Source organism: Neofelis nebulosa, chromosome 8, assembly GCF_028018385.1.
Source record: "Neofelis nebulosa isolate mNeoNeb1 chromosome 8, mNeoNeb1.pri, whole genome shotgun sequence".
NCBI classification, from domain to species: domain Eukaryota; kingdom Metazoa; phylum Chordata; class Mammalia; order Carnivora; family Felidae; genus Neofelis; species Neofelis nebulosa.
Genome location: NC_080789.1, coordinates 124,128,973 through 124,145,127, shown reverse-complemented (window position 1 = coordinate 124,145,127; position 16,155 = coordinate 124,128,973). Strand labels below are relative to the sequence as shown.

General features: G+C 36.0%; 1 protein-coding gene across 2 annotated transcripts in view; it reads left to right on the top strand.

Moving 5' to 3' along the window:
• The window catches only part of PLXDC2 (plexin domain containing 2), a 449,881-nt gene that overhangs the window by 316,389 nt on the left and 117,337 nt on the right, over nt 1-16,155 (top strand). For both annotated transcript variants that reach the window (XM_058681754.1, XM_058681756.1), the window contains exons 5-6: nt 1,416-1,538; nt 9,165-9,283. In XM_058681754.1, coding sequence (XP_058537737.1) covers nt 1,416-1,538; nt 9,165-9,283 — 242 coding nt within the window. The remainder of the gene's footprint in view (nt 1-1,415; nt 1,539-9,164; nt 9,284-16,155) is intronic.

Sequence of the window (16,155 nt, the reverse complement as noted above, 5' to 3'; positions counted from 1 at the left end):
TTAGAAATACATTTTTTAAAGTGAATAGCTAAAATTTAATTATGCTCTTAATGAAAAACGAAAAGGAAGTCAAAGGAATAAGACATTGCTAAAAGAAATTAATTTCTAAGTAAATAACTGCAGATTTAAATTTCCAATAACTTATCTAGAAACCATAACTGAGAATTTGAAACAATAATGGCCACAATATGCCAATGAAAGCTTTATTTAGACCATGAAGTGAAGTAACAAAAACTTTAACACTTTTTTAGAGGTTTAAATCTACACAATTTTGTGTGTTTTTTAAGCTCTTGCTTGTTTTATTTCATTAATTCTTATGAAAATAGAAAATGATCTATAGTAGTCTCAGGTATCTAGTTGTGATCGCCTAAGCATTACAATTGCATTATCACAAATAATTTGCTTTGGGTTTTACTTTGTGTGTGTGTGTGTGTGTGTGTGCCTTTTTACATATATGTTCTTAATTGTGCATTTCTTAGCTTAATATTAAAATTAGTTATCATTCACTGAGCTGACCGTCCTTTCAGGAAGCAAAAGACCTTGGAGGCAAGAAGCCAGTATTGGATTAACAATTTGTCATGGATAATACACAAAGTAAATAAAGCCAATGTGAATAATTGGAAGTGGGCAGAGTTATAACATAAGAGCTATTGAAAGTTAATTCAATATGAAGTTCTTTGTAGTTAATTCCCTCTCATTATCCAATAACTAGAATAGGCTGCCATTGATAACTTTCTAAAGAGAGTCATTTGTGCATTATCAGTGTTTTACCCTTTTATCTGTAACGTATAATGCTTTTCTTCTTGATAGAGTGCTAGTATTATAATAACTGAGCAATGTACAAGTTTTTCTATGGGTGTTTAACATTCTTTCAATTTTGACAAAAAGGTTTAGAATGTTTTCTGCATTTTAGTGTTGAAGATATCCATGTGTGGCTTCTAAAAGGTCCTGAACTGAGATTATAGTTGAAGAAATGCAATTGAACTTTGTGAAAATGCAATTAAACATCATGAAAATGCATTCATTTGTAAAAAGGACTTGCATGTTCAGCTAGTGTTAAAATAACAAGGGATTAATAATGGCAGATTGAATATTTGAATTACACACCATACTGTATTACCTTTTTAGCCTGATGATCTCTCCCACAGTCCACAGTCACTTTCCCACAATTAAAACTGTACATATTCTAGATTTCTGATTTACCAGTCTGCAAGGTACTACAAAATCATATGAGACTTTGTTCCTTAATCCAGACTGTTGTTGATCAGTCGTTAAGACATTCATTATATTCCTTTTTTTAGCTACTTTGATATTTTATTTTCAAAATATGACTGTAACGGAGTTGGAGGTACTTTAATTAAAATTTTATATGGGATTTTCCTTAACTTATTTCCTATTTTTTTTTCCAACCACAGGTTTCATATACACTGGAGAAGTCGTACATCGAATGCTAACAGCCACACAGTACATAGCACCTTTAATGGCAAATTTCGATCCCAGTGTATCCAGAAATTCAACAGTCAGATATTTTGATAATGGTATGTACTGGTTAGCCTGTTCTTTATTGAATGTGTACTTTCAGACATCGATCATCAGATTCATATTAATATTTTATGCCCTGGAGTTTTTCTGGTAAGCTGGATTGTAAATCGCTTGATGCAAATGCCTTGAGTCGACAAATATACTGTAACTGTTAATACGTGGATTGAAGTGTGTGGTCACATGTCACTTATTTATTCATTCATTTGTTGGTTCAACAACTCTTTATTAACACCTCTCTTAGGCACTGTAATAAATGAGTTGCTGTCAATGACTTTTTGAACAGAGCAAATAGATTCATTTAATGCTATTTGCAATAAGTCCTTATTGTTGAAAAAACTAAATACGGATAATTTGTTATCTTCAAATAGAGGCAAGTGGCATAATACTTGGATATTAAATTTCCAAAACTTATGAAGGATATGTACCATAAGATGAACACACCTTTTAAAAAATACATAGCAGATAGTTAAAATACACTTATGAAAATCAAGTTCTCCTGACTTTAAAATAGGAAATAGAGCCTACCAGGGTTTGTCAGGTATACTGACAATCTATCCTTACTATTTATTATTTGGGGACATATAAAATAGCGAAAACCTTGACTATATCACTGAATGCTATTGAAATCTAAGTGAGGAATTTCGAGTTATGAAGACCTTCAGATAAATGGATTTTGTGTCTCTATCTTTTGGAAGGCTACATGACTTCCGTAGAGAAAATACGAAAGGAAAAGTTTGTTTTGAAAAATCGAAGATAGAAATTTCTGTACTGCCGAAATGACGATTTCATCTTTTAAAATTATGGAACTATTTGGTGTGAACAGTTATTTCTACTCTTAATGACCAAGGAAGAAATTTACTAGTGGGTAGTATAGACTTAATAGTGACAGTGGCATTGGGGAAGTGTGATCATTTTGCTAAAAGCAATCTTCTGACCAGTGCGATGAACCCATTTTACAGATCAAAATAGCAAACAAAGAAGGAAACTAAATGTAGTTAGCTATATGCTCTGAGAAACACATTTCAAACAATTTGAGTAGCACAAAGGTATGTTCCAAGATTAGGTAACTCTGAGTGTTAGCCATAATAATTACCTCCCCTGTTATTTTAAGAGCTATCAAACGCTATCCTACCTTAAAAATATGAGGTGCTAAAGACAAGGGTGTCCAAATAGATTGTAAAGATACTTGGGGTAAAACTATAACCAGACACTTATCTGAAATTTATTCTATGACCTTCCAGCCAGAATCACCTTAGTAAACAGGAAATGATTTGATGAAAGTTGATTATTTTCTAAGCTCTGTCACCTACTAGATGATGTTAGAGACATTTGCTCATGGGGACAGAATTCTGATGACCGACTTTTCATAATATTAACATCAAAATCATAAAGCATAATGACATAAGTAAGTCTCTCCAATAACCACATAGGACAGTGTAGCAACTCATGTGGTCTGATATATGAACATAAGTAACACCTTCATCTTTAAGCTAAGGAAGAACGTCACTAGATCTTGCGCCCATCATGAAAGAAATGGTGTAGGGTTGACAGTCATGGGCTAGGAAATGGACCACGCTAACTCAGCTCCTTAGAAATGTAAATTCCATTCTTCAACCCAAGGCTTTCTTTTGACAGTATATACTTTCACATCATAATTGTCCAAGAAAAGTGCCTCCCTGGTTTACTTACCCAGTTGCTCCCTCCAGAACAATAGGTGAGTTGGGGGCTACTTGGAGAAATAGATTTTATCTCCAAAAGCCACTCCCACCATCCTGTAGATCATAAAGTTTTAGATTTCAGTAACTTTTTTTTTTTTTTTTTAATTTTTTTTTTCAACGTTTTTTATTTATTTTTGGGACAGAGAGAGACAGAGCATGAACGGGGGAGGGGTAGAGAGAGAGGGAGACACAGAATCGGAAACAGGCTCCAGGCTCCGAGCCATCAGCCCAGAGCCTGACGCGGGGCTCAAACTCACGGACTGAGAGATCGTGACCTGGCTGAAGTCGGACGCTTAACCGACTGCGCCACCCAGGCGCCCCAGATTTCAGTAACTTTTTAAAAAAAATTTTTAAGTTGATTTATTTATTTTGAGAGACAGTGTGAACAGGGGAAGGGCGGAGAGAGAGAGAAGGACAGAGAGAATCCCAAGCAGGCTCTGCAGTGTCAGCACAGAGTCTGATATGGGGCTCGTACTCAGGAAACCTGAGATCATGACCTGAGCTGAAACAGAGAATCTGACGCTTAACCAACTGAGCCACCCAGGAACCCCTCAGTAACTTTTAATAAAAGAGGAAACTTAAAATATTGGTTATTTGACAAAACAGAATAGAGATAATTTAGCTTTATATTTAATAACATTTACACTTAAATAATCTTTCAGTTGTGTATGAACCACTCAGTATGTATGTAGAACCATTCAAATTAATAAATGTTGGGAGAGCTATAATGGTTCTACTTAAAATAAAAAACTTACTTTAAAATAACTTATTGTTATTTTAAAAAGCCTGCTAACAATATATTAATATCTTCGGCACACCTGGGTTGCTCAGACAGTTAATTGAGCATCTGATCACATCATGATCTCGGGGTTCGTGGGCTTGAGCCCTACATCGGGCTCACTACTGTCAGCCTATCAGCTCAGAGCCTGCTTTGGATCCTCTGTCCCCCTCTCTCTGCCCCTCCCTCACTTGTGCTCTCCCAAAAATAAATAAATACTTTAAAAAAAAGAAAAGAAAGAATATCTTGGAGTGCCTGGGTGTCTCAGTTGGTTGAGCGTCTGACTCTTGATTTCAGCCTCAGGTCATGAAACCAGGGTCGTGGGATCAAGCTCTGCATCAGGTTCCACATTGAGCATGGAGCCTGCTTATGATTCTCTCACTCTCCCTGTGCCCCTCCCCAACTCACACACACGCTCTCTGAATGAATGAATGAGTGAATGAATGAATGAATGAATGAATAAATAATATCTTCATCAGAATTTGCATTAAAGACATTTAATTACTCCATTTATATGGATCTTTCTTTGGCACAAAATTTGAGGTAACTGTATTTCCTTGTATTTAATGCAGAAATCCCTAGAAAGCAAGAACTATTCTGCCCTCCCCCACCATGTTGTAGGAGAACAAACAGGTTCATGCAGGTGTGTCCAAGGCCTTGCAAAAAGTTGTAGAGGCAAGACAGAGGATAGGTCTTCTGCCCTCTATTTTGGTGTTTTCTCTGTACCATTTAAGTGCCTAATAGAAATTAATAAATAAAAAGGAGACTAGAGTTTGAGAGTTGCCAACATGCATGAAGGAAAAATGTACTGTTAGCAGGTATTTCCTGATCAGAAACCCCTTTACTTCTATGCATATGGAAGTTTCCTGCCTATTATTATCCTCATACCTTCTAATATTTAAAAAAGTGTAGTATAGATACATAGATGCCGATAAAAGAAGAGACTTGAGTTTTCACTTGGAACACAGATTCATGGTGGTGTTCCCTATGTTTAAAAGCACCCAGATAAAATCCAAAAAAAAATTTTTGGGATTCTAAATGTTTACCTCAAAGAAACAAAATACATTGCTATATTGAATATACATATTTGATATATGTATACATGGCAACAGGAATCCCACTGGGAAGTTAATTAACACATCCATCAACTCACATATTTACCTTTTTTTTTTTTTTTTGGTAAGAACAGTTAAGTTTGACTCTCAGAAAATTTCAGTTATGCAATACAGTATTAGAAACTACAATCACCTTGTTATGTATCAGATCCTTAGACCTTATTTGCAGTGTATATGAAAGTTTGTACGTTTTTACCAACCTCTTGCTATTTTCTTCATCCCCTAACTCCTGGCAACCAATATTCTAAACCAGTAACAACTGGCAACCAGTATTCTAAAATGTATTTCTGTGAGTTCAACTATGTTTTGTTTTTAAATTCCACATGTAAGTGATACTATGTAGGTTTTCTTTTTCTCTCTTTGGCTTAATATCACTTAGCATAATGATCCATTTATGTTGTTACAAAGGCACAATTTCACTCCTTTTTAAGGCTGAATAATATTCCTCATTGTGTGTGTGTGTGTGTGTGTGTGTGTGTGTGTGTGTGTTCTTTATCCATTCATCTGTAGATGAACACTTAAGTTGTTTCCTTACTTGGCTATTATGAATAATGCTGCAGTGAAAAACAGAGTACAGATATCTCTTTGAAAAGGGATTTTGTTTCCTCTGGTAGGTACCCCTATAGTGGGAATACGAGATCATACTACAGTTCTAATTTTAGTTTCTTGAAGAAACTTTATACTGTTTTCCATAGTGGCTGTGCCAGTTTACATTTCAAACAGACTACATGGTTTTCCTGTTCTCCACACCATCTCCAGCATTTGTTATCTCTTGTCTTTTTGATTGCAACAGGTGTGAGGTGATATCTCATTGTGCTTTTCACTAGTGTTTCCATCATGCCTGGTGTCAAGCACCCTTTTGTATCCTGTTGGACATTTGTATATCATCTTTAGAAAAATGGCTATTTAGGAGTCTCCTTTGATTCATCTTATTTTGGTTTTGGGTCTTCCTGGATCTGAATGTCTGTTTATTTCTCCAGATTAGAGAGGTTTTCAGCCATTATTTTTTTGAACAAGCTTTCTTTCCCTTTCTTTCTCTCTTGTCCTTCTAGGATTCTTATAATATGAACATGGGTCTGTTTGATTGTGTCCCATACATTTCTTAAGGCATATTTACTCTTTCCTTCTTTTTTCTTCTTGCTTCTCTAACTGGATGATTTCCAATTCCCTGTCTTCGAGTGCATTAATCCTTTCTTCCACTTGACCTACTCTGTTGTTGAACCACTCTTTTAAAATTTTCATTTTGGTTAATTGTATTCTTTATCTCTTTGATTTCTGTTGAGTACTTTTTAATGATTTCTATATCTTTGTTGAAATTCTCACTTTGTTCATGTATTCCTTTTGTAACCTCAGTGAGCATCTTTATGACTGCTACTTTGAATTCATTTGGGTAAATTAACTTACTGCTGTTTCATTAAGATTGGTTTTGGGAAATTTATCTTGCTCTTTTGTTTGGAACATATTTCCCTACTTTTTTTTTTCATTTTTCTTGGCCGTGTTAGTTTCTGCACATTAGGTAAAATAGCAGACTCCTTGAATCTTGTCAAAGTGGCTTATGCAGGACACAAAGCACATCAGTCAGTCCCGCCCAAGCTCCTGGTTATCTCTCAAACCTCTATGATTGTCCCTGATACTGTTTTTGTTCTTGGTGGTTCCCAGTAGTCGAGAATGTGCCCAGAAGCCATCAGTGTTTCAGAGGGCAGGATCACAGTCAACACCTACATGCAGGGTTTATCTGTGGCCAGACCCTCAGGCAGGAGCTAAGAACGTATGCAAACTACTTCTGGGGAGAAACTGAGATAGGCATTTTTTCCTGGTCTTTCTGCACCAAGCTGGGATATATATAGTCATAAGGGGGTGCTCCTTCACCCATTTAGAAACTGTTTATTTGCCATCATCTTCTAGGTCTTGTAAATATAAGCCTCATTGGCTATCAGAGCAAGGTGATTTGGGTGCCTAAAACCTGGATGACAGCTGTAAAAGTGGGGACACTAGATACATGGACCATTTCTTTCAAGATAGATACTGGCAACTTTGTTTTGTTGTTGGAGTTATCCGGAGGGAGATGGTGGGGGGAGTTCTAATTGGCTCTCTTTGGCCATGGGAGGATAACAGTCAGCACCTAGATGAACTAAGTAGAAGCTGGACAGTCATGCTACAGCTTATAAAGTAGGTAGTCACACCCCTTCCAGGGAAAGACTAGGAGATGGGCACTTTTGCCTGCTCTCTCTGCTAAGCCCTGGGTTAGGTGGGGGAGGGGGAGGATAGCCATGGCAAGTACCCAAGGGCACACCTGTTGCTTCTTTGTTTGCTACCATCCTTGGGACTTGCAGTGCAAATCCAGTTGTCTGTAAGAACTAGGTGATCTGGGAGCCTGGCTCTCAGGCTGCAGCCACAAAAGCTGGGTGCCTGACATGTGTGCAAGCTCTTTTCCAGAAGGATGTCGGTGACCTGGTTTCGTTGTCAGAGTGAGCAAAAGGGAGAAGGTGGAGAAGGTGCCCACTGGCTCTTTTGGGCTCCGGAGAGGATCACAGAACCCAGATGCATGCAGTTTCAATGTGGGCATTTTCTCAGTTGCCCAAATTAAAGCGGTTATTCAGCTTTCGATTTCTCCCACAGGAAACTGTTCTGTGTGTAGCTACACATTAGGTGTGTTCCAAGGGAGGAGGGAAATTCAGAAGCCTACTATGTCCCCATCGTGGTTAAAAGCTTTCAGCAGTAAGTTGAACTCAAAAACACAGTGAAGACAGTATTCTGTTTTACATCAATCATCAGGTACAGGAATTAACTCACGAGCAGTCAGATGGATGAAGTGCACAGGGCAAGGTATGTGGGAAGAGGTACGGAGCTTTACACACCAGGACACTCCCGGGCACACCACCCTCCTAGCTCTTCTGCATCTTCACTAACCCACAAGCTCTCTGTTGTACGATCTTGGTTTTTCTTTTTTCCTTTTTAATCACATGTTTACTGACCTGGGAGATAAGCTTATCTCTTTTGGTTCTGTGAATTTCATTTTCTGTAAAACATTTTTCATTTCTGTAAAACATTTTTTCACAGAATGTAAACAGGACTATTTTTTAACCAAACAAAGAATCCAATACTTAGAACTAAGCAAAAGCCTTAGCTCCTCATTTGTTTTCTTTTAGAAAAAGAAAGAAAGAAAGAAAGAAAGAAAGAAAGAAAGAAAGAAAGAAAGAAAGAAAGAAAGAAAGAAAGAAAGAAAGAAAGAAAGAAAGAAAGAAAAGAAAAGACACAATGTCCGTTAAAACAAAACTATGAATTCTCATTGGTGGCTATTAAACTGTTTCAGTTTATATTTCGTGTTAATAGTTTTATGGCAAATACTGGCAGATTGACTCATCAGAATATGATACATACCACTGAAGACTCATATATCCCAGTGTACTTGAACTTGAAGGGGGCTTCAGAAATCTTTGCCTAGGGCCCTTTAAGCTACCTTGCAGCCTCTTTGAAGCAGTACAACAAAGAAAGAAATACAGGCATTGTGAACCAGAGAAGAAATTCCCATTAGTGTTGGAATTTTTTTCAGCATGGAAGAGTATAATTCTAAGTATGGAAGAGACATTTTCAGGTCTTTTACAAGTGATTCTAGCTTTCCTGAATGTGTTCGGTTTTTTTCCTAGCATTTGTCAAATATATTTGAAGTGCATTCAATCCACTTGGGCTGCATTTTGAAAGTGGCTCATAGGAATTTAAGCAGACAGTACCCATTAACATTAATGGACTTCCTAAGGCAAAATTCCCTCATACTGGGCTCAATATTAACCTCAGTATGAGATTAGATTTTACTAAATATTTAGAGAATACTCAATTGTTTAAAAATATCTCAAATACAATTTCAATAAAGAATTCCAATTAACCGTATAAAATTCAAGTAACACAACTACTAGATTTGAAGACTATATGCATGGTTTTGTGAAGTCTCTCACCCAAATTCATTGGTATATTTTTATCAATGTGTTTCTTCTGTTTCGATGGGGTTGATAGGCACAGCACTTGTTGTCCAGTGGGACCACGTACATCTCCAGGATAACTACAACCTGGGAAGCTTCACATTCCAGGCAACCCTCCTCATGGATGGACGCATCATCTTTGGATATAAAGAAGTAAGTAATATATTGATGATTTCCTTTCCCCTTGATCTTGACTTCTATCTTTTTCTCCAAGTGTTAAGAAAGGGACATTTTACAGTCATGAACCTCAAATCATTTTCTCATGTGTTGATTTGTTTTACTTCATACAAAAAAAATTTTAATATACTAGGTTGCACTGATTGTTAATTCTTTGGGTTTTATTTTATATCCTGACATTATGATCAATGAGTTGCATAAAATTATGAAACAATTATATCCTAGTGGTATTATAATGAAATATCTCTAAGAAAAAAAATTTCCAACTTGGAAGGATTTCTCATCTAAATCTGATTATTTATATTTATTTTTTTGTTTGTTTTTCCTTTGTCTATTTCTGTGACATATTTTGGTTCTAATTCCAAAAGTATTAGTATACATGAAAGCTTGTGTGGCTCAATGCCCCAGTACTGAAAGCAATCAGGACCCATAATTCCTTTGGCCAGTATTTATTTCACCCTGAGAGGAAAAATTAATTAGAGGTCTAAGTGACAGAAAGAATAATGGAACTCAAACTTATGGTTTGCTTCATTTTACCAAATTAACAAAGTAAAGAATGGAAATGTATTAAATTATAGCCTTAAATTTACAGAATGTCTAAATTAGAATTATAGTATGTTAAGTTTTAAGAACTCTGTTGACAGTATAATTAAGGACTAATAGACATCCTAAACTTTTAGGGAAGAAAACAAAGAATACAAGAATAAAATTCCAGGAACAGTTGTGCGATATTTTAGGTAGTCACTAGACGTGAGAGGAATTTTGACAATGTGAATTGATGATGGACAATTATTAGCCCATGGGTTAATGGATATTTATAATAACACAGACTCAGTATCTTATGTGAAATGCATCTTTTCTATAAAGTGAGGGACAGTTATATTTTAATGACATAAGTCAACCTTTGAAAATCTTATAATCGTTTTAAATATTTCCACTCCTTTGAAGAATTCTTCCATGTGGAATATAATATAGGATCTGGTCTGCTTGGTGCTTCTTTATCCAGAGCTATGTTTTGATATCATAGTCTATCATTCATATATATATATATATATATATATATATATATATATATATATATGGTGTATCTATAGTGTAATCTAGTGTAATCCTGGAACTGCATAGTGACATTATGGAATGTTAATTTTCAACTATTCTAACCAATGATGGGAAGTTTTCTGGAAAGATGCAGAGTCCATAAGTCTAGGGTCTTAAATCTCACTAACTGTAGGCATTTTTGAAGCAGAGGTTTGTGTTTGTACTGTGGTCTCTGTCTCTAGTCTTTGTTATCAAAATTGTCATCTTTATCTACATTTTCTCCATGGGTGTCTCACCTAGCAGAGTAGCAGTTCATTTTCCCTATTCCTTCTTTGTAGGGGGGTTGGTATTTTTAAAATATTTTTTAATTTTCTTTATTTTAACCAAAGAAGAATTTTCCACTATGGTTTTCCTGTTTTGTCATGGGTAACATTATACCAGTAGGCAATTTTAACACTTTCTTTATATTCCCAGACTATTATCCTACTGAACATTAGTCCTTCTGAACTCAGAGGTCTAAAGAAGTCATTACTTTATTATTTGCCTTGCCCTTTCTCTGTCCTGGTTAGAAAGCAGTTTTCTATTTCATATTCTACCTTTTTTTTTCTGATAATTGCCATGAATTTCATTTTGTTGATGCAAATTTCTATTTGTAAAATTTGCCACAGTAAGGGTTCCCTTGCATTTGAGGGAAAGCTAGATGCTCCTGACACTTCTAGAAAAACATTTACAATCACAATAGCATAAAATAGTTGTTTGCATAATGTATTACCCTTGACAAAATGTTTTCACATATAGTATAGTTTTCAATTCTTCAACAATGTCCTATATTCTTAATATTCATAAAGGCACTGGCACATGAAAGTAATAATAAATATGTGTGACTTAATTGTGCAATTAGATCATACACAATTATCTTTATTTTATAGCTAAGCAGACTGAGTCGGAAAGGTTAAATGGCATTCTTGTGGGCACAGAACTAGTTAAGGACAAATTCAGGACTAAAGGCTCTAATTTGGTAATCTCAAAATACCTCCACAATTTTTTTCTTTCTCAAGGACATTATGCGTAGCAATTCACATGTCTATTTCTCACTTGTTTTTTAAAAATACTGGTTAATGTTTGGTGTTTAAGAATCTTTTTTCTGACTCCAACAGATGACACAATCACAGTCTCACAAAGTTAGAAGTATTCTGAGTTAAGGTATAGAGCTAACAAAATCGTAAAGACATAATAAGAGTATAATTTTGTGTTCCTGTCCAGCTTAAACTTGCAGAATCAACATTATAGATAGGGAAGTAAAACACAATTCTTTCTGTAATAGTTGCTACTAACTGGCTAAGGCCAACTTTGTTTTATTTTATTTTATGTTACTCATTTCATTTCATTTTGTGTGAATGAGAAGAAAAAAATCTGATTTATGCAGAAACTACCAATAGAGGACTTGTTTAAATCGTAGAGTAAAATCAGTAATGCATCAAGTAAACTTACTGATGCAAATTTCATCTTTATTTCCATCAAGTGATTTATGTCAGTAGCTAATGATGTTTCCTGTGTTAATTGTTAATGTATCAACTGCCCATCCTAACCACTCAGATGACTTTCAACTCTCATGTCCCATGTATGGTCATTTTTCCAACAGCATAATTTTTCATGTGCAAACCAGATCAATAATGGTCAATAAATGAGAACATATATTTGCACTTATACTAATCTTGCTTGTAATATGATTGAGATAGGGAAGTACTACTGATGTTTAAAATCAGAGTGAACACAGATTTGCTCGTGGCATTTGATGGTCCTTCACCACAGTCCCAATGTTCTCTTAGCCATACTAGTGAGAGAAGTCATGGCAGCATGGATTCATTTAAAGAAGTAAGTTATCTCTCCTGATTGTCACTCTGTATTCTGGAACCAAAGATTTAAAATTCTGTTTTAAGTTATTGTTACGCAGCTGTTTATTGTAGTTAAGTTCAAAGAAATAGTTTACTTAGGATGAAGCCAAATCACAAAAAACATACTTTTTCTTAATTTCCTGTCAGATTACCAACTGTTCCCTTTATGAATGCATTTTCCAATTTCACAGTATCCATTTGTTTCTTGTGCATAGATTTAATTACCTGATAAAATTAACCATCTTCTCATCTACTGACTTAATATATTAATAACAGTTCCTTTAAAGTTCATGGCTGATAACTAATATCTAGATTGCCTCTGGGTCTCTTTCTATCAGCTGTATTTTTTTTTCTTTTCCTCTAGATTTTCATTCATTGGTCATGGCTTTTTTTGTGTTAATTAATTTATTTATTTTTAATTTACGTCCAAGTTAATTAGCATATAGTGCAACCACGATTCCTGCCCCTTACCCATTTAGCCCATCCCCCCCCCGCACCCCCCCCCAGCAACCCTTTGTTTGTTCTCTATATTTAAGAGTCTTTTATGTTTTGTCCCCCTCCCTGTTTTTATATTATTTTTGTTTCCCTTTCCTTATGTTCATCTGTTTTGTATCTTAAATTCCTCATACACCTGAGTGACGTCATATGATATTTGTCTTTCTCTAATTTCACTTAGCATTTTATACCCTCTAGTTCCATCCACGTAGTTGCAAATAGCAAGATTTCATTCTTTTTGATTGCTGAGCAATACTCCATTGTATGTGTGTACCTTTTCATCTTTATCCATTCATCCTTCAGTGGATATTTGGGCTCTTTCCATACTTTGGCCATTGTCGATAGTGCTGCTATAAACATTGGGGTGCGTGTTCCCCAATGTTTGAAATCGCACACCTGTATCCCTTGGATAAATACCTAGTAGTGCAATTGCTGGGTCATAGGGTAGCTGTATTTTTAACTTTCTGAAGAACCTCCATACTGTTTTCCAGAGTGGCTGCACCAGTTTGCATTCCCACCAGCAGTGCAAAAGAGATCTTCTTTCCCTGTATCCTTGCCAACATCTGTTGTTGCCTGAGTTGTTAATGTTAGCCATTCTGACAGGTGTGAGGTGGTATCTCATTGTGGTTTTGATTTGTAGTTCCATCATGATGAGTGATGTTGAGCATTTTTTCACGTGTCTGTCAGCCATCTGGATGTCTTCTTTTGTGTCTATTCGGCTGTGTCTCCTTTTATGCTAGATAATTTTTTATTGAATGTTGGGCATTGTTTACAAACTACTAAAGGAATAGATGGAGGTTGTGGACATTGTTTTCTTCCTCCAGAGAGGGTTTACATTTTTTGTTTGACAGGTAGGATGGAACAGATTATTTTTTTTATTTATTTTTTTTTATTTTTTTTTCAACATTTTCCATTTATTCTTGGGACAGAGAGAGACAGAGCATGAACGGGGGAGGGGCAGAGAGAGAGGGAGACACAGAATCGGAAACAGGCTCCAGGCTCCGAGCCATCAGCCCAGAGCCTGACGCGGGGCTCGAACTCACGGACCGCGAGATCGTGACCTGGCTGAAGTCAGACACTTAACCGACTGCGCCACCCAGGCGCCCCAGATTATTTTTTTTTAATTGGCAAACATTTTTAATTTTTCCAAATTTTTATTTAATTCTAGTTAATTAACATATAGTGTAATATTTATTTCAAGAATAGAATTGAGTGATTCATCACATACATATAATATGCAGTGTTCAACACAAGTGCCCTCCTTAATACCAAACATATTACTTTAATACTGTCAGGGCTAAGCTCTTTCAAAGTTGAGCATTAGTTCTTGTAAAGACTGTTAAATTTTGGGTTAGCACTTACTTGTAGAAAGTAGTCCTTCGGGGGCGCCTGGGTGGCTCAGTCAGTTGAGCCTCCGACTTCGGCTCAGGTCATGATCTCATGGTTCGTCTGAAGTTTTGTTCAGTTTCTCAATGTCTGAATCTTGCTTGTAAATTACCAAATGCCTTGACAGGAAAGTGGTATTGCATTCACTTCTGTGATTTCCTCTCTCTGGAATCTTGGCTTTTCAAGTCTTTGCTCTTTGATGGCCACCTGATGCCTTCAACGGGTGCTTTCCATATGTTATTTATCTTTCCTGCTTGATCTCAGTAGGAGAAATGGTCTCGTACCAGTTTGTCTGCCATAACCAGAAATCCCATTCACTTTTAACAACAATCCCCTAATTTGATAAAATCTAACATTTATTGAGCTCTTCATATATGCCAAGCAGAGACCTAAGTGTTTACCATTTATCTCATACAATTCTCACAAAAAACAAGAGGTAGTTGCTTTTATCATTTATAGAAAGGGAACCTAAAACACCCAGAGACATTCAATAACTGTCCCAAAATTGTGAAACAAAGATTTACCCAAAGTCATCTGGATATGACTCCAGAACCTGTATTCCTAATCACTGACCCCTACTGCCTCCCTCCAAACTTCCTTTTCAAGAAATGCCTGAACTGCTTCACTCACTTTGATATTCTCTATGATCTTTCCTGGCTGGTCAGTATTATACTGTAGCTCTGCCCCCTTGAGAGCACAGGTAAGAATGGGTCGCCTTTCCATAGCATTATCCTATTTATTTTGTTAGTTTTTTTTAACGAAAAGAGGTTGTACCTAGGTAAAAAAGAATAAAAATAAAACATGCACCCTTTCTTAGACAAACAGAATTTGGAAAATCACATTCCTATTTCCTATTCTGTCAATAACCAGCTGTGACCTAGAACCCATATTCTTTATGTTATTTTTATATTTTTAAATGTTTATTTATTCATGAAATAAACAAGAGACAGAGCGTGTGCACCTGAGTGGAGGAGGGGCAGAGAAAGGGAGAGAGAGAATCCCAAGCAGGCTCTGTCATGTCAGCGTACAGCCTGACACACGGCTGCATCTCATGAACCATGAGATCACGACCTGAGCCGGAATCTAGAGTCGGACGCTTAACCGACTGAGCCACCCAGGCTCCCCTTTATGTTATTTTAGTTACTATTGAATAGTGATCGTTGTTTGTTTCATTATAGTAGATGTAGACCTAAAATCTGGGATCATGGATAATGTACCAAGGAACTTACCTATTCATAAAGAAGATTTCGTTCCAAAAACATTAGGGATTTGAAATCAGATATCTTACAGTCCTGATGCTCTCTTTCCTAGTATATCATCAAAATTTAGAAGTTGCATTTCCTTTGACTTGTGTTTCTCTTTTGTATTTTGAATTTATTACATTATTTCTCCTATTGTATTTTGAATTTGCTGTTATTTTAGATACAAACTAGGGAAGGACATGGTTCTTCCTGTGTCTTTTGCAAGTTCAGTTATTTAGCTCATGAGAGGGAGAGGGTAGTCATCAATTTCAGACAACACAATTAAAAAGAAAGTCATATAATCCTTCTATAAGGTGGTGGGGAAATCACAGAGAATGCATACCCTACTTACACGTCCACCTATTCTATCCATTTTCTTGGTTCAATACCTTACTACCTCCTCAGCAAATTTTAGAGGAGGTCAGTATGGAAGAACTCTATTGTTTATTAAGTAAAATCACTTTCTAATCTGTTTCACCATTTAAGTATTTAAACTTAATGTACCTTAGTGTAACATCCACTGTTTCCATGGAAGAAGGCATAGCTAATAAATCAGCATTGCCTATTTGGTATAGGTTTAAATGGCACCCTTAATGCATTCTTAAAATTTCCTTCAAGACTCTTTCTCTTATTTGAACTGTAATGATTCTTCATTCATGATAATCATCCCGAAAGTATTAAAAGATGAACAATTGCTGAGCTTGTGGAATTTATGGAAAAAAATAATTCAAGAGAGTAAGAGAAAGCCATAAGAACTGAGCAGTGAAACATTTACCTTTGATATGAAGTAATT